The sequence below is a fragment of the Vulpes vulpes genome, chromosome 11, assembly GCF_048418805.1.
Source record: "Vulpes vulpes isolate BD-2025 chromosome 11, VulVul3, whole genome shotgun sequence".
NCBI classification, from domain to species: Eukaryota; Metazoa; Chordata; class Mammalia; order Carnivora; family Canidae; genus Vulpes; species Vulpes vulpes.
The window spans coordinates 16468146-16488479 of NC_132790.1; the positions used below are offsets into that span (position 1 = coordinate 16468146).

The window sequence follows — 20334 nt, forward strand, 5'->3', positions numbered from 1 at the left end:
TTCAGGATTGGGCCCTGGGCCAAAGGCCGGCGCCAAACCACTGAGCCACCCAGGGATCCCCTCATACCCACCTTTACATCAAGCTCTTGCAATATGTTGTTTTGATTAAAGTATAGTAAGAAAATCAGGTCTCAAAAATATATATTTGGCGAAAAGAGGAATATTTTAATAACTTTTTCAGATAAGTATGGAAATTCTTTTATTTATTTATTTATTTATTTATTTATTTATTTATTTATTTATTTATTTATTTATGATAGTCTCAGAGAGAGAGAGAGAGAGAGAGAGAGAGGGGCAGAGACACAGGCAGAGGGAGAAGCAGGCTCCATGCACCGGGTGCCCGACGTGGGATTCGATCCCGGGTCTCCAGGATCACGCCCTGGGCCAAAGGCAGGCGCCAAACCGCTGCTCCACCCAGGGATCCCTAGTATGGAAATTTTTATTTGAATATCACTGTATCAAAACTCAAGTGGTAATTTCTTAAAAATTAGTTGTAATATGAAATCTGTGAGCATATCAATGAACTTTTCGTACTGTTACTTTTTTTTTTTGTACTGTTACATTAAAGTCTGTTGGTATACTTAACATTTGAATGGGTTTTTAATCTATGCATGATTTTATAACATACATTGGTCATTTTGTAAATATGGAATCAATGAGTTATGCAGATCTTCAAATATTGATACATATTAATATATAATATTTTAAATATTATATTAGTTAATGTTACTGTCACATTCATCAGAAATACAAAAGCTAGGAGTCTCATGATTGTGCTTGAATGCTCATTTATCATTGGTAACACATAGTCTCTCAGATCCTTATCTTAAAATGATAGGCTCACTTTGTTTTGAGAAAATGTCTGCTTAATACATAAGTCTGTATATTTGTCTATCATTTATTCTTTCTAGTAAAAATGGTGTTCTTGAAAAAAAAAGGGCAGCTAGTTTAACTCATAACTTAAATAATTACACAAGCAGCTTTTCTCTGAACAACTGTAATGCTTCTAATATGCAGCAAGAGTGCTTTATATGTATTATTTGCAACAATATTTAAAAAGTTATATACTCAAGGGTCAAGTTATAATGAAATTAAACTATGTATTGCTTTTTTAAAGACATTTTATTTTTTATTTTTTATTTTTTTTAATTTTTATTTATTTATGATAGTCACACAGAGAGAGAAAGAGAGAGAGGCAGAGACATAGGCAGAGGGAGAAGCAGGCTCCATGCACCGGGAGCCCGATGTGGGATTCGATCCTGGGTCTCCAGGATCACGCCCTCGGCCAAAGGCAGGTGCCAAACCGCTGCACCACCCAGGGATTCCTTTAAAGACATTTTAAACTGAAACTGATTTTCGTTTTTAATTGCACACATGCAACTGTGTGAAGAATACAATGACTACAAGTATAATTTGGGGCTTGCTGCATTCATTTCTGTTAAGGTGCCAGCAGTTTTAACTGCCATGACTTTAGCACTGTCAATGTAAATGTCAACAAGGTGAAAGAAACCATTAATTCTTAGTATTATTATGAAAATAATTTTTACCACTGGGACTTCTGTGACTCTTATGCACCACTCTTTGAGGCTTGCTATTCTGAAATTAAAAATCCTTATCATGGCCACAAGCACTTGGATAGATAATTGTTGAGGAGAAACGTACACATAAAGAAAATGACAAGTCAACTTTTCTGTACCAGATTAGTAGAATAGCTAATAAGTTCAAGGGAAATATATAAGAAAAAGTTGTTGTTATTATAATAAATATGTATAAAATGGTTTTGGAACACAGGAAAGGAACTTCTTGATTGTTGAGTGTAGAAGGTGCTGGAGATACTAGGAAGTTACAGAGAAGTATTCAAAGAATAAGTGATACTCAAGTACTCAATAAATATTTGTTGAATAGCTATTTCAAAATAAAATGTAAAGAAACATGTTTTCACTTACTTGCTAATTAGTGTATTTTAAGCTTTTTATGCCATTTAAAAAAATTCTGGTGAAATCTACTTATGAAAAAGAGTCTGGTAGAATTTCTATTTTGGTAGAGAAGCTTTGAACATGATTACTGTCTCTCTCCAAATGTAAGAAATTATCCAGATCTCCCTTTCTGATGTCTCATTAGACTCAGTCAAGGAGACAGTGAGACAATGAAAGGAGGGGCAAGGGCAGGTTTTGGAAGAAACAGAAGGAGAAAGAAAATGTTATAGATATGATGACAGTAGCTAAAGTTGGATCGGATGGGGTAATGTTTACTTCACTGGATTATATGCCAGGGGCTATTCTCAGCACTTTGCATGTGTTAATTTATGTAGACTTCCCAAGCACACTAGCAGGTGGTTAATGGTCTATCTTTTATAGACAAGGAAACTGAGGTACTGAAGGATTAAATAAATTGCTCAAGGTTACACAGTTATTGAGCAGAATAACAGATAATCTGGTACAGAGAGCTGCTGTATTGGTGAACTCATTTCTATTTTTGTTCCATCTCTTGAACAATACTACTAATCAAGATATCTTATTTTCTTCAGATTTTTGAAAATGGACTTCACTTTTTACAGCATACACACACACACACATACAAACACAGACACTAGGAAGAGCAGTTTTAGATTCACAGCAAAAGTGAGCAGAAACTAAGAGTTCCTATATACTCCCAGTTCCCAAAACACATGTCCTCCCACACTATCAATATCCCAGCCACAGTGGTACATTTGTTAACAATTGATGAACCTCCCTTGGTTGACATATCATTATTACCCAAAGTCCATAATGTACATTAACATTCACTCTTGGTGTTATACATTCTGTAGGTTTTGACAAATGTAGAATGGCATGTATCGACCATTATAGCATTATATAGTATTATATGTATATAGTATTATAGAATTATACCATATTGTGCATATAGTATTTATTATATAGGTTCCATGCCCTGAAAATCCTCTGTATTTTGCCTGTTCATGTCTCTGCAATGCCCTCAGTTTCAGATAACCATTAATCTTTTTGCTGTTTCCATAGTTTCTCATTTCTCAGAATGTCATGTAGTTGGAACTACACCACGTGAAACCCTTTTGGATTGAAGTCTTTCATTTAGTAATATGCATATAAGGTTCTTCCATGCCTTTTCATAGCTTGATAGTTTGTTTCTTTTTAGCACTAAATAATATTCCATTATCTTAAATGTGCCACAGTTTATCCATTCACCTACTGAAGAACATCTTGGTTGCTTCCAAGTTTTGACAATTATGAATAAAGCTGCTATAAACATCCATGTACAAGTTTTGTGTGAACATATGTTTTTAACTCCTTTGGGTAAATACCAAGGAACAGAATTGCTGGATTGTATACTAAGAATATGCTTAGTTTTGTAAGAAACTATCATACTATCTTCCAGCATGGTTGTCTATTTTGCATTCCTACAGTAATGAATGAGAATTCCTGTTATTCACCATCTTTGTTAGCATTTGGCATTGCCAGTATTTTGGATTTTGGCCATTCTAATAGACAATGTGACAATATCTTGTTTTAATTTGCAATTCTGTAATGACATAAGATGTTGAACGTCTTATCATATGCTTATTTTTTTTCTGTGTATCTTCTTTAGTGAGGTATCTGTTAAGATCTTTTGCCTGTTTTCTTCAGTGTTATGTTGGCTCTTCTTGATCTTTTACCCCTCCATCTAAACTATAAAATTAGTTTATCATTATCCACAAAATAAGTTGCTGAGATGTTGATTGGGATTGCACTGAACTATATAGATCACATTTGGAAGAACTGATACTTGACAATATTTAATCTTTCTGTTCATGAATATAGAATATTTCTCTCTATATTACTTCTTCTTTGAGTACTTTCATTAAAGTTTTATAGTTTTCCTCGTGTAGATTTTATAGAAATTTTATTAAATTTAAACTAAGTATTTAAAGTTAAATACTTGGGGAAGGTTCTAATGTAAATAGTAAAATATATTTTTAATTTTAAACAACAGTTCTTGTTGGTATGTAGGAAAGCAGCTGAGTTTTAAATATGAACCTTGTATCCTCGAACCTTGCTATAATTCTTTATTACTTTCAAGAGTCTTTTTTGTTGATCCCTTCAGATTTTCTACATAGACAATCATGTCATTTGTGAACAGACAGTTATATTTTTTTCTTTGCAATCCATTTACCTTTTATTTCCTTTTGGGGGGGTTGTCTAATTGCAATTTTGAAGAGTTGTGGTGATAAGGGGACATCATTGCTTTGTTATTACCTTAGTGAGAAAACTTGTAGCTTCTTAATCATTAAGTATCTCATTAGGTGTAGGATTTTAGCAAATGTTCTCTATCAAGTTAAGGAACTTCCACTCTATTCTTAGTTTTCTGAGAGTTTTTATCATGAATGGGTGTTGGATTTTCTCAGATACTTTCTCTGCATGCATTGATATGGTCCTGTGATTTTTTAAATCTGTCTTCTTGATTTGTTTAATGTACTTTCAGGTGTTGAACCAGCCTTGTGTACCTGCAATAAATCCTACTTGGTTGTAGTTTATAATTCTTTTCATACATTGTTGGATTCAACTTGTAAATATTTTGTTGAGGGTTTATGCATCTCTCAGGAGGGAAATTGGTCTGTGGTTTTCTTATGATTTTTTACCTACTTTTGCTGTTAGAGTAATGCTGGCTTCATAGAATGAATCAGGAAGCATTTCCTTGTCTTCTGTCTTCTGGAAGAGATCTTAGAGAATCATATAATTTCTTCATTAAATGTTTAGTAAATTTACCAGAGAACTTTCTATTTTGGAAGTCTATTAATTATTGATTCAATTTATTTAGTAGATATAGACCTGTTCAGATGGTGTGTTTGTTCTTGTATCAGTTTTTAAAAATATTTCATTTATTCATGAGAGAGAGAGAGAGAAGCAGAGGGAGAAGCAGGCTCCATGCAGGGAGCCTGATGTGGGACTTGATCCCGGGTCTCCAGGATCAGGTCCTGGGCAGAAGGTGGTGATAAACCACTGAGCCACCCGGGCTGCCCCATTCTTGTATCAGTTTTATCAGATTGTGTCTTTCAAGAAATCGATCCATTTCATCTAGTCTGCCAGATTTGTAGGCATAGAGTTGTTTAGAGTATTCCTTTATTATCTTTTAATGTCCTTGGGATCTGTAGTGATGTCCCCTCTTTCATTTCTGATATTAGTAATTTGTATCTTTTTTTCCCCTTAGTTAACTGGTTAGAGGCTTGTTGATTTTACTGATCTTTTCAAAGAACTAGCTATGGTTTTTAAGAAAATTTTCTCTGTTGATTTTTCATTATCTATTTCATTGATTTCTGCTCTAATTTTTATTATTTCTTTTTATCTGCTTACTTGGTATTTAATTTGCTTTTCTTTTTCTAGTTTCTTGGGATAGAAGCTTAGATTATTGATTTTAGATCTTCCTTCTTTTCTAATATATGCATTCAATATTATAAATTTTCCTTTAAGCACTGCTTTTGCTGAATCCCAAAAGTGTTAATAAGGTGTATTTTCATTTCTATTTAGTTCAAAATATTTTTCACATTTCTTTTGAGATTTTATCTTTGACCCATGTATTATTTAGCAGTGTATTGTTTAATCTCCAAGTATATGGGGACTTTTTCAGCTATCTTTCTGTTACTAATTCAGGTCTGTTGTAGTCTAAGGGCATATGTTGTATGATTTCTAGTCTTTAAAACACATTAAAGTGTGTGATATAGCCTATAATGTGGTCTATCTTGATGAACAAGATACCTTTTTCATTGTATTGAAGACTTAGATTAACGAAGGAATTGTAAAATAATTCTATTTTCTGTCAATGATAGATACTTAGCACTTTATCTTCAACTCATTTCATGATTTGTTCTAAAGGGGGAAGTTTTTCATTTATGGTGATTTGTTTCTATGTATGCCAATTTGTATCTCAGAATGAGTGGCACCTGTGGATAATCTTAGACTGTCTTTATAAAATGTATATGTACATTAAAAAAAGTATTCTACATTAGAAATCTGTACTTATATATATACAAAATATATATTTATGTAATGGGTTAGGTAATATATCACATTAGGTGGAAATTTTTTTTACAATGGAGGGATATTTAACATTTCACAAAAATTTATAAATAATAAATTTTCATTATACTTTTAAAATGTGATAATTTTTTTCTATCCCATTTAGTTTTGTCAGCCTGGAGGGTGGCAGCTGTCCAGAGAGAGAAAGCAGCCAACATTTTTTGTGGTGGTCCTGACAGATATTGACTCAGATCGACATTACTGCTCGTGCCTAACCTTCTATGAAGCAGAAATCAATCTTCAGGTATAGTAACTTTTCTAGCCAAAGTACAAAAGAACAACATCTTTTTTTAAAATGTTTTAAAATGTTTAAAATGAATTTAAAATGAATCTTTTTTTAAAATGCCATATTTGTTTTTGTTAGAACTGTGAGTTTAAGTTCTTTGGACTACTTTTAAAAAGGCTGAGGTACTATACTGTTGGAGAAGTCAGGAAGAAAGTAAACTTTGTTTTATTTTAATATTGATCATAATCTGAATATTTCTAAGAAATATTGATGAATTCGTTTATTAGGAAGATTTGTATACTCTCATGGAAAATTTAATTTTCTGTCAGTCCTTTTTCTGAGAAGTCTTTCACGGAATAGAGAGCATTTAATCAGAATGCTTATAAATCACCTATCACAGTGCTTGATAATATTTTTTAAGTACTCAACTAAATACCAACTCTGGTGGGAATATCAACATGGCAGGACTGAAATTCATAGAACCATAGAAATGAAAAATACTAGGTTGCAAAAAGTATTTGTTGGGGTTCTTAGTTTCAGACAACTGAATCTACTTTCTTTAATTTATGCATAAAAGGATTTATGATAATGTATTGGACAGTTTATGTAATTTCATGGGTGAGGGGTGAGCAGGGAACTAATTTTGGGTACTAGGAACTGCCTAACTTGGGTCTGTTTTAGGAGAAACCATACTTTTTCTGCCTTTGACCACTTGGCAGTTTGAGTTTGAGTACAGTTTGAGTACACTTGGAGTACTAGACAATATAACCTTTACATGTTGCCCCCAAAAATCTAACTTCTCATGTGCAACCTGTCTCACTATCTTACATTGGTGACTTCGGCTTTATATCTCATATGGGTTGTTTCCTTGGGGAAGTCAGATTGCATATAGGTCACACTCCCCTGGAAAGGAATCAGAAAAACTTTGTTGTTGTTGTTATACATTTGTTTGTTTTGCTTTGAAAACTCTATAGTACAAGAAGGAAACTATAAAAGACTTTGGAGGAGGTTGAGTAAGCCAATCTGCATCATCTGCAGTACTTTCTGCTACATGCAGATGAGAAGTATCACTGCCAGAGTGAAAGATTGGCTTGCTTTCCAAAATGGCCTCACAAAGAAGCATTTGTTGTTTGGGTTACTTTAATTAAACTCCAATATCTGAATTTTCTGGATGCAGAAATCTCAATTTGCAGTACAAGAGGAGATAAATCACGTTTCTTGACACAGATTTACATTATCCAGATTCACCAGACTGATGTATTAAAACCAGCATGCTAGTTTATTAATTTACAGTGATAAATTAAAAGGCTACATAGAACAAAATACTCATCATCTGTATTACCAATACATTCTTTGTTGTCAGATCTTTGTGGGAAGCCATATTAAAACCTGAAGGAAAAAAAAAACCTGAAGCATTTTATTTATGGAATTGAACTAAAAATATTTTATGTCAAATATTAAACGCCTAATAGACTAACGTAGCACATTGTTTCTTTTTGAAATTGGGGATTATATTCTTAATGGGGACAAAAACTTAGAAGTAGATGACAATAGCCATTTCTATCCTGGATAATGTTTGAGTGGAGTTGCCAAGAAAGAACTAATCAAATTCTCATTTTTTATCAATTCAAGCAAAAGTGTTCTACAGCCAAGATCCTCTCTATCTCTATTAGATGACCTTTTATTTCTATGTTGATTTTGAGAAATTAAGATAGTTCTGAGAGTGCAGTATTTTATTTCTCTATCCTTGACAGTACCTCTTCAGAACTCCCTAGAATTGCCTGATGAAACTAACTGATTATTCGGGTTCTCCTTCATTACCAACCCCTCTTGCCCCAAAATAACTGACATAAAAGTAATAACATTAAGATAATGTAGGGAGTTCCTACATTATTGATGGTGACCTAGGAAACTCTTGAACTAAATTCCTCCTACAGACACCAGATCTACAGCTACCATGGAGTGATTCCCTCTGAAAGAAATCTAGAAACTAGCTGAGCAACTCACATTGTGCAAACAAGAAAATACCTACACTGAAACGAGTAGGAAAGGCAAACTCATACCATAAGCTCTACCCTTTGCGCAGTGACGTTGGGAAGGAATTTACAACTTCTAGCTTTTCCCTGAGGTGTAAAGTGTTTTATTTATTTATTTATTTTAGGTGTACAGTGTTTAGACCCAACATCTAGGCCCAGCTTTTAACACTTGCACGTGAAGGATGGGCATCCAAAACACCTAACTTTGAAAACCAGTGGGGTTATGCCCATGAGACACACCAGACTATAGCAAACAATGAGAGTTCTTAACAGGTTCACCAGAATTCACTGTGGCTCTCCTCCCACAGCTCAGAATGGAGGAAACAGAAATGCCCATCTTCCAATCTTTTCTGAAAGAGTCCTATGTGCATGCTTTAAAAGCTCCTGCCTTAAGGTCAGGTGTCTAATTCAGCACATCTCTGGGGGTGTTACTGGAGACCAGGAAGGCTAGCAGGTGCCATCTCCGTGTTGTCTCTCTGGCTCACTTCACCAGTTTTCCCTTGGAAAGAACTTGTGCACATGTCTGGCACTTTATTATTTTTTTTTAATTTTTATTTATTTATGATAGTCACAGAGAGACAGAGAGAGAGGCAGAGACACAGGCAGAGGGAGAAACAGGCTCCAAGCAGCGGGAGCCTGATGTGGGATTCTATCCCGGGTCTCCAGGATCGCGCCCTGGGCCAAAGGCAAGCGCCAAACCGCTGCGCCACCCAGGGATCCCATGTCTGGCACTTTAGATTTGCAGTTGCTGCCCAAAGAATGTACCCTTTTTAATCCCTGGCTCTCGTGGCCAGGAAGGCTTAAGCTGTCATCTCCCACAGGACTTTAGAAAAGAAAGAAAGTTCTTAACTGGGCATCCTCACCCAGGAGCAGACAGAAACAGCCATCTTCAAGTCTTTTTTTTTTTTTTTTTTTTTAAGATGTGTATTTGTGTACATTAAAAGCTGCTTTCTGAGGATCTGGCTTTTAATCACTCTGAATCTAGTTGTTAAGATCCTTCTCTTTAGGACACTGACAAGTCTTGGCACACCCTTAAATACCGGAATCACTAAGAATAAGGCAGTCTGACAATCACAAACATTTGTAAGATAGCCAAGAACTATGGCAAGAATGAATGATAAGGTTCATCCTCCTCCAAGAGGCCTCTTCTTCAAGAGTCCTTTTTATGTTTTATTCAATGCATAAAGACTAACAAAGAGAATCAAGGAAAATGAAGAAACAGGAATATGTTACAAATGAAAGACTAAAATTAAACCTCAGAAAAAGGAGAAATGGAGTTAAGAGATTTACCTGATGAAAAGTTCAAAATAATGGTTATAAAGATGCTCATTTAGCATAGGAGAAGAATGAATGAACAAGGTCAGAATTTTAACAAAAAAAACTTAAGAAAGTACCAAATAAAAATCATAGAGATGAAGCATAGAATAACTGCACTGAAAAATACCAAAAGGGATTTAACAGCAGACTAGATGAAGGAGAAGAAAGGATTAGTGAACTTGAGGACAGGGCAGTGGAAATCACCCAATCAAAAGCGCAAAAAGAAGAAAGAATGAAATAGAGTGAAGATAGCTTTAAGGACTTATATGACAACATCAAGTAGACCAACGTTCATAATTTAGGTATTCCAGAAGGAGAAAAGAAAGAGAAAGGGTCAGAAAATTTATTTGAAAAAGTAATGACTGAAACCTTTCCTAACATGGGGAAGAAAACAAGACATTGAGATCCACGAAGTCCATGGAGTTCCAATAAAGATGAACCCAAAGAGAACACCACCAAGACACATTATAATTGAAGTGGCAAGAGTTAAGAACAAGCAGAGAATCTTAAAAGTAGAAGAGAAAAACAACTTGTTCATACATCTCCCATGCCTATGAGCACATTTCTCAGCAGAAACTTGGTGGGCCAGTAGGGAGTAGTAAGATAGATTCAATTAAGAGTACTCGACTTGGCAAAGTTGTCCTTCAGAATTGAAGGAGACATAAACAGTTTTCCAGATAAACAAAAGCTAAAGGAGTTAATCACCACTAGATTGACCTTATAAGGATAAAGAGAGTTCTTTAAGCTGAAATGAAAGGACACTACTTAGTAACAGGAAAACATACTAAAGTATAAGTCTTACTTGTAAAAAATATCTAATGTTGTGAAGATATTGAGTTAATCAGTTACAAAGCCTAGTATGAAGGGATTTAAAGACAAAAGTAGTGGGGTGCCTGGGTGGCTCTGTTGAGTATCTAACTCTTGATTTTGGCTCAGGTCATGAACACAGGGTTGTGAGACCAAGCCCCACATTGGGCTCCATGCTCAGCTCCTTCTCTTTGTCTCCCTCTATTTCTCCTCTTTCTCTGTCAAGTAAGTAAGCAAATCTTTAAAAAAAAGGGCAGTAAGTAAGCAAATCTTTAAAAAAAGGACAGAAGTAAGAAAAAAAAAGGACAGAAGTAGTAAAAATATAACTACAAAAACTTGTTAATGGGTATACAAGATTACAAGATAAAAAAGGTGTAAATTATGACAGCAGAAAAACATAAATTAGGTAAGGAAGGATTAAAAATGTAGAGCTTAGAATACTAAGTTGTTATTAACTTAAAATAGACTGTTATAAATATAAATTGTTTTATGCAAACTTCATGGTAACCATAAGGAAAAACCTATAGTAGATATAGAAAATATAAAGAGAATGGAATCCAAGCATGCCAGTAAAGAAAAATATCAAGTCACAAAAGAAGAGAGCAAGAGAGGAAGTAACAACAGAATTACAAAATATCCAGAAAACAAGGAACAAAATGGCATTAGTAAGTACAAACTGATCAATAATTACTTTAAAAATGTAGATAGATTAAATTCTCTAATCTGAAGACTAACAGTGGCTGAAAGGATTAAAAAGAATAAGATCCAACTAAATGGTACCTACCAGAGATTCACTTTAGCTTTCTGGATAGGCAGACTGAAAGTGAAGGGGTAGAAAAAATAGGCCCTGCAAATGGAAACTAACTAACTAACTAAGCTACTGTAGCTATACTTATATATACTGTAGCTATAAGTCAGACAAAATAGACTTTATTATTTTTTATTTTTTTAAAAATTTTTATTTATTTATCATAGTCACATGGAGAGAGAGAGAGAGAGGCAGAGACATAGGCAGAGGGAGAAGCAGGCTCCATGCACCGGAGCCCGACATGGGACTCGATCCTGGGTCTCCAGGATCGCGCCCTGGGCCAAAGGCAGGCGCCAAACCGCTGAGCCACCCAGGGATCCCCCTCTTGTCCCCTTTTAATAGGATATTCATTATTATGTGTTTTTTTCTGATGTCTCTCATCTTTAGATTCAGGTTATACATCAAGAGTTGGAATGCTACCAACATTTGAAATACTAAGTGTATTTCTTATAATGGTATCCATCTATTATGTTAATTGTGGTAACTTGATTGGGTGATTGCCAGATATTTCCATTCTATATTGCTGTATTTTGGCTTGGAACTAATAAGCAATCTGTGGGAAGACACTTTAAAACAATGCAAATATTTATTACTCATTAATCATGCCTCCCTAGATTTACCAGTTAGTGATGATTTTTGCCTGTGCCAATTTTTATTATGATGGTTGCAAAATGATTATTTCCCACCTCCCTACCTTTACAAGTCAGTAGTTGACATTTTACTATAAGCAAGAAAGAGCTTTCCTGTGTCTTGTCTATCTGAGCTATATACTTATTTATTTCACTTTCTTTTTTCTTTAGTACTATGTAATTAATGGTTTTCATGCATAAATAGTCCTAGGTTTGTGCCCTTTAGGTTGGTTCATGTATTCTTTTGTTAAGGCCCTACCATTTTTAAAAGCATTTTTGAAACTTTTTGTCATAATACGTGATCCAGGATCATCTTATTCCTTCCTTACCCTTGGCCTTGAAATCAACCATTTTTCCAAGCATCCTTGGCTTATTTGAGTGGAGAATAATATTAGAAACCAAGATGTAGGTTCTTGTGTATGTGGAATCAATGTTTAAAAACTTTTTTTTTCTTTTAAGCTCAGATATTTGCCCATTTTCCATTTTAAGTGGACCAAAATTATGATTTACTTAGTTCTTATAATCAACTTACAGAAGGTTAGATTCTGCTTCTAAAAGTTTTTCCAAGATTTTGAAAATGAAAATAAGCTGTAAGAGTTCTGGCTCCTATAGAATTGCACTGAGGTAGTTAGGTACTCACCAGAATTATATGATAGCTTTTTTGTGCTCATAACAGAAAGTTAATATTTTTTGGAATTGGCCCTCCAAAATGGCACAATGAGGTAGAATTTGAGAAAATAATATTAAAACTTAGATGATATTCCTCTAGGTCATCATCAGTGTTTTTCCCATTTTTGGTGTGAAGTTAACTATGTTCTTTTTTTAAAAATGTGTTTTTCTTTTATTTCTGGATCATATCATCAGTTCAAAAATAGATCTTCTTATTTCTCATTTGGTGTGAATTACTTCATACCAAATATACTATGACACATTATTTGGAAGCCTGAAGAGGAGGAACTTAGGGACACAAACCATCCAAAGTATGATTGTGCAACTATAAAAATGTTGGCTCTTACCTTTCCAGGATACAGTAACACTGTCAGTAATCACAAGCAAAATCTTTGCATTAAACTTCTGAAAGCATGTTCCCAAAATTATTCAACTAGACAAAATGATTGTAAATTTCTTTGTATGTAATGAGTAAAACATGATTGATGTAAGGTTGCTTTTTATGGCCTATCTAAAAAATGATAGACCTGTCTAAATTTGTATTTAGTTGTATCTTTTTAATGTCTTTTTAATGTGTTTTTAAGTGTGTTTTTGAACCAATAATAATGATGCAATTCACAGTAAAGACTTTGGTATGTCAGCAAATAAATGGTCAAAGGATGGGAGGGGGAAATGATTCAAAGTAAGATGAGGAATAAAGAAACAGGTACATAGAAGGAATAAGATATGTTTCTTCATCTCAAATGGCTTAAACTCTGGTGTGAGAGGGACGCCTGGGTGGCTCAGTGGTTGAGCATCTGCCTTTGGCTCAGGATGTGATCCTGGGATCTGGGATCAAGTCCCACACCCGGCTCCCTGCATTGGAGCCTGCTTCTCCCTCTGCCTGTGTCTCTGCCTCTCTCTCTCTCTCTCTCTCTCTCTCTCTCTGTCTCTCATGAGTAAATAAATAAAATCTTTAAAAAAAATCTAGTGTGAGAGGCAAAACCAAAATTTAAGTATAAAGATACTCATAAGTATATATGCTAAGTACCAGTTCAGTGATTAAGTTAATAACTAAAGACAGGGCAGTGAGATTAAGTCTTAACAGAGTTTAAAGGACTCAGTGGCCATTTAAAAAAACAAGAGCTAAAGAAAGCTTAGAGTAAAAGAAATAGAAATAGAAAGGAAATAGCTTTTTACCAGGACTGCAAAAAGCTTATGGATAGAAAAAAAGATTACTGTGTTCATGATACATTGAAGGCTGATCAGTGTTCCAGGCACTGTGCTAAAAGTTTTATAGCACTTTTATTTAATTCACAGGTAGTTTATTTTACTTTATTCTCTCAATAACAGCCCTTGGTAAGTTTTAACATTCCTATTTTATGGATGAGGCTAAAAGACTAACCCAGGGACATTCAGGCACTAAGTCAAAAAGCTTGAATTTGTCTGTCTCCAAAGACCAAATATCAATATCAAATACTAAAATATACATTACAAGGCTACAGAAATTATATCAGTGTGTTACTGGTTCAAGAAAAATTGTCAAAAGTAAGACTGTAATTGGTCTTACTTATCAATATTTGACAATGGAAACATTACACATCAATGGAATCTGTGCATCTTAACAAGTATATTTAAATAGTTATTGCACTTTGTGAGAAAAAATAAATTTAAATGCTCATAGTAAAATACAATTCCAAATGATTGAGCAATTTATCTGGAAAAAATGAAGTAATAAAAATGAATTTCTAAACTGATCTCTTGTTGGGGAAACTTGGAGCAGTGTAGGAAATCACAAAACATTTGGTAGAATTATCTGTAGAATAGCCTAGTCATTTTTTCTTTGTTTCTCTTTTTCCCTCCTTGATTATCAAACACTAAGTTGTGCTCATTATAGAAGATTTAGAATGTATTGGGAAAAAAGTAAAAGAATAGAAAAAAATGGATGTATTTTGTTTCAATAATAAGGGTTTTTTTAAAAACTAAAACTCTAATGTCTACATACTAATTGACCATATGGATATAATATATTTAAGCCATCTCCTAAAGGACGTTTAATTCCCTTCTTATCAATATTACGAATATTAGGATATTAAGTGATGAATATCTCTTTGGAATAATTTTGATTCCATCAAGGAAGGTTTTATCAGTAATTACCTCACTGAACTAGAAATCATAAATAGAGAAGAGTGAGAACTGGGCTTCCTGGTAATACAGTCAACATTATACTTTGTTTTTAAATACTTTGTTTTTTAAGTAATCACCACACCCAGTATGGAGCTCCAACTGACAACCCCAAGATCAAGAAGCACACACTCCACCTACTGAGCCAGCCAGGTACTCCACAATCAACATTATACATGATGGTATCCTAGAGACTAATCCTCAGACCTTAATCAACAAATGAGTCTAATGAAAACTAGCATAGGGTAACATAATTCAGACAGAGATAAAAATTGGGGGACATATATCCTGAGTTTATTCTAAAGTTTGATAATTTGCAGCATATGTAAATATCCATATAGGGCTCTCTTTATAGTAGAAATGGTGAAGATTATGCTTTTTGTCAAATGTCTTTTCTCCATTGTCTTCCCTTTCCTGTTTAATGGGCAGAATGCTGTATCTTAACAGTCCGCTGTAGGGAAAACATTTCATTGAATTAGTGATGACCAGGGATCCCTGGGTGGCTCAGTAGTTTAGCGCCTGCCTTCAGCCCAGGGCATGATCCTGGGGTCCCGGGATTGAATCCACATCGGGCTCCCAGCATGGAGCCTGCTTCTCCCTCTGCCTGTGTCTCTGCCTCTTGCTCTCTCTGTGTCTCTCATGAATAAATAAATAAAATCTAAAAAAAAAAACAAAAAAGAATTAGTGATGACCAGTTAGTATTATATTCTTAAAATGCTGAGACATTAAAACAACAGGAGAAAATTTGAGAACAGGCTCCCAAAGTCCTTCAATATCAAATGTCTTTTCTTAAATTTCAACAGTTTTATACTAAGAAGTGCTGCAGCAAGAACTGTATGTTGTTATTACTATTTCATTTAAATGCAAGAATTATTACATGCAGCTATACTTAATGGAAAAAAGTATAAACATCTTTCTAGATTTATAGTTCGGCTTTTCATATGTCGTCTCTTCTAAACAGTTTCTTTGAACTAATACCTATGTTTTATAAAGTCTGTATATGAGTTCAAGACAGTGGAAAGAGAACTAGACCAAGAGTTAGAAGATTTGACTTATTAATCCTCATTTTATGTTGAATGAACAGTATATCATAGCAAGTAATTTCATATCTCCGGGCATGAGACTCTTTGTATGTAAAATGAAGTAGAGACTTCTTGTACTATATTACTTTTATTATTCTATCATGTTAACTACATCTGATTTTATACTTAAAAAAAAAAGATTTATTCACCTTAGAGAGAGAGAGGGAGCACGTGAAAAAAAAAGATTTATTCACCTTAGAGAGAGAGAGGGAGCACGTGACTATGAGTAGAATGAGGGGCAGAGGAAAAGAATCTCAGGTAGACTTCCCACTGAGCAGGGACCCCAATGCAGGCTCAGTCTCATGACTCTGAGATAATGACCTGAGCTGAAATCAAAAGTCCAGTGCTTAACTGACTGAGCCACCCAGCACACCAACACTTTTTTTTTAAAAGTTTTATTTTTTAAGTAATCTCTGTGCCCAATGTGGGACTCAAACTTAACTACCCTGAGATAAAGAGTCAGAGATCAAGAGTCTTCTGACTGAGCCAGCCTGGCACCCCTAACTACATCTGATTTTAAAGATAGATTTTAATTTTGCTCATAGTAGATACAAGCTTTCTATCCAAACTGTGATCCACAGAATACTATTCTTACTCATCTGAATAAGGCCAACTTTTTAGACCAATAGGTCTAATATGACCAAATGTCCTATGTCTTTATGGAATGTTTCAGTATGCCATGTTACATGGTCACTCAAGTATCAACATCTATTCTTTAAGAAAATAAAGCCGAAATCTTGAATCTTAGTCCAAGCCCAGCATATAAACTTCTAAATTAGGGATTCCAAGGAAGTACATTTTGTTTACATTACACTTAAACTATGAATTTTTTTTGACTATGAACTTAAAAACTTAAGTTCTGTGATCCTGTAACTCACCAAATATAATTTTTTATCTAAAAACTAATTTAATATTTTAGTTTCTTCATCTAAAAATTAATATTTTATTATTTCTAATCTTTTTCACCAATTTCAACACATAGCAGAAAAGAACTTTCAAAAGAGTCCGTTGACTTTGGTCGTTCACAAAATAATATTATTGAATTTATGAGAATCTAATTTTGAGTTGGTTAACCTTGTTAGAAAGAAATAAGTTTACCTGCAGTTTCCCTATCTCATAAAAAAGTTTGTACTCATTTCTTTTTCTTTAGAGAAAGGAATTAGCTTAATAGTATTTCTCATAATGTTAACATTTGAAGTCAGCTTTAGATTTTCTTAATAATTTTATAAGATACACCAAAGAGGGCAGCCCGGGTGGCTCAGTGGTTTAGCGCCGCCTTCAGCCCAGACCTGATCCTGGAGACCCGGGATCGAATCCCACGTCGGTCTCCTTGCATGGAGCCTGCTTCTCCCTCTGCCTATGTCTCTACCTCTCTCTCTGTGTCTCTCATGAATAAATAAATAAAAAATCTTAAAAAAAAAAGATACACCAAAGAATTCTTGAGTACTAACAATTGATTTGAATTAATTATGTTTTGGAGATAAAGGATGAGAAACATAGTGCCAGTGACCATATTCTTCAGTTTATGATGATTAATTTATTAACCGTGATTTATTCACTGCATATTAACTGGAGGGTAAAAGGTGTTTAAAAAAAGATATGCAATAAGAATTACTGAAATAAAAGATGCCAAAAATTAAAGCTTCTACAAATTATCATTGTTATGCTTTTTATATTAAAAAGAATGTTACAAATTATCTACTAATAATGTGAACATAGGCAACAAAGTTTAGTTAAGTACGCCTACCATAAAAATTTAGTGTTTAGCTCATATTTTTAAAAGGTATATAAGGGTTAAAATTAGGAAAATGGAAATAGCAGGATAGATATATAGTAAAATTCAAACTGGTCAAGTACATAGCATACCACCTTTTTCTAAACTTGACCTCTTTAGATGCTTTGATTTGTTGGATTTCTTCTTTTCCTATTCCCTTTCCTTCTGACTGTTCTATTTTCCTTTAAGTTCCAGCTCACTGCTGTGGGCCTCCCTGAATTCCCTTCTCAGAGTTTCTCAAGCACTTTAAATATGAACTTCAAAATGTTGCAATATTGTTCTGCATTTATTGCTGTTATTTCACCTGTGTTGGTTTTAGCTCGTAAGCTAGATTATAAATTTCCTGACACAAAGAATTGCACTTTATCCTTCTGTGACACCTGCTATGTGGCCAGCCATTTAGTAAGTGTTTAATAAATAAACACATATTGATACATTATTATTTACCTTTTAAAACTTTAAACTTTTTGTTATAAAGATAGTACAAGAGTAAACATTTTAGCAAATTATTTTTCACTAGATATGTGTGTGCTTTTATGTCATAAATGTCAACCATAATCCCATGACCCAAAGACAAATGCTAAGAAAAATACAAATTTTTTGGAATATAATTTCCCAGGCCTTTTCTCCTCCATATTAAAAATGTATACATATTTAACATTTCTACTGTTTACTAGTTTTTAAACTTGTTGTATTTAGTATATTCCTGTGTCATATTTGTGATAAGTTTTAAATTGTTTTTATAGCCATTTTTAAAAAATTGAGACATAATTGACTTTATAGCGATTAAGTATAAACAGAGCTTTAGCTTCTTGCTTTCCTGTTCTAATAATGGAAAAACAGTGATTGAAAGAGGAATGGAACTTGTACTTATTGAGCTTTTAAAATATGCAAGACATATTGCTTCCTGATTATTCCCCATTCCTTTCTTCCATCTCCAGCCCCAAATTGTATCCTTTTTAGTTTTCTAACCTCAGTAAATACCATTACTGTCCATCCATGTTTTCAAACAAAAAACCTAGAGTTACCACTTATCTCCCCTTTTTTCATCCTTCACATTCTAGCCATCATCAAATCCTGTCAATTCTACTTCCAGATTGAATCCTTAATCACTACTTTTCTTCTGTCTCCCATTCTACTCTACTATATATCTTGCCTAAATCACCAGACTTCTAAAAATGACTTCCTATTTCTACTTTTGCAAACTATTCTACATTCAACATTAGAGTGATTTTTTTCTTTTCTTTTCTTTTCTTTTTTTTTTTAATTCATGATAGTCACACACAGAGAGAGAGAGAGAGAGGCAGAGACACAGGCAGAGGGAGAAGCAGGATCTATGCAGGGATCCCGATGTGGGACTTGATCCTGGAACTCCCGGATCATGCTCTGAGCCAAAGGCAGATTCTCAACCACTGAGCCACCCAGGTGTCCCAAGAGTAATTTTTTTCAAAGCAGAATTGAGATTACCCTCCTTGCTTAAAACTCTTCAACAAACAATTTAATAAAAAATGCACAGAGTGGGGCTCCTGGGTAGCTCAGTTCGGTTAAGTTGCTCTGACTCTTGGTTTCTGCTCAGGTCATGAACTCAGGGTCCTGGGATTGAGCCCTGCACTGGCTCTATGCTTAGCAGGGAGTCTGGTTCAGGATTCTCTCTCTCCCTCTGTACCCCAACCTCCCCCGCTTGTTCTCTGTCTCCAAATAAATAAATCTTCAAAAAGAAAAAAATGCCCAGAGGACCTAAATAGGCCTTTTCCCAAAGAAGACATATAGTTGGCTAACAGACACATGAAAAGATGCTCAACATTGCTCATCACCAGGGAAATGCAAATCAAGACCATAATGAGAAATATCACCTTATACTTCTCAGAAGGTTAAAATAAAAAAGACAAGAAATAGCACATGTTGGTGAGGATATAGACAAAAGGGAATCTTTGTGCACAGTTAGTAGGAATGTAAACTGGTACAGCCACTATGAAAAATAGTATGGAGATCTCTCAAAAAATTAAAAATAAAAATACCATATGCTTCAAAAATTCCATTACTGGGTATTTACCCAAAGAAATTGAAAACACTAATTTGAAAAGATATATCCATCTTTATTTTTGCTGCCAAGATTTGGAAGCAACCTATGTGTACATTTTTTAGGAAGAGGCATTTAAAAGTAAACCTCAAAAAAAAAAAATAAAAGTAAACCTCAGGGGATCCCTGGGTGGCTCAGCAGTAGTGCCTGCCTTCGGCCCAGGGCATGATCCTGGAGTCCCGGGATTGAGTCCCACATCGGGCTCCCTACATGGATACTGCTTCTCCCTCTGCCTGTGTCTCTGCCTTTCTCTCTCTGTGTCTCTCATGAATAAATAAATAAAATCTTAAAAAAAAATAAAAGTAAACCCCAGACACCATATTTTACCTATAGATATTTTAGTATGTGTCTCTAACTGATGAGGACGTTTTTACTTATCAATCTAGAATTATAATATTTAACAAAATTAATTATGATTTTGAATAGTGCCTTAATATCATCTGGTATCCAATTTAGTGTATCAAAAATGTCTGAGTTTATTTACATCAGAATCCAAATAAGTTATACACATTGTAATGTTGATATTTCTTAAATTTCTTCTGTTACAGCCCCACTTTCAGGAGTGGTGGAGAAACCGAGTCATTTGTCTTATGGAATGTCCTACATTCTAGATTTGGCTATTAATTCCTTATATTTTTATTTAATTTGTACCTCTGTTTGGTTTATTTTCCATAA

The 20334-nt window shown here is 34.3% G+C and overlaps 1 protein-coding gene across 3 annotated transcripts in view; it reads left to right on the forward strand.

Annotated features, from left to right (window-relative positions):
* The window catches only part of SBF2 (SET binding factor 2), a 466812-nt gene that overhangs the window by 200632 nt on the left and 245846 nt on the right, over positions 1-20334 (forward strand). For all 3 annotated transcript variants that reach the window (XM_072725665.1, XM_072725663.1, XM_072725664.1), the window contains exon 3: positions 6175-6312. In XM_072725665.1, coding sequence (XP_072581766.1) covers positions 6175-6312 — 138 coding nt within the window. The remainder of the gene's footprint in view (positions 1-6174; positions 6313-20334) is intronic.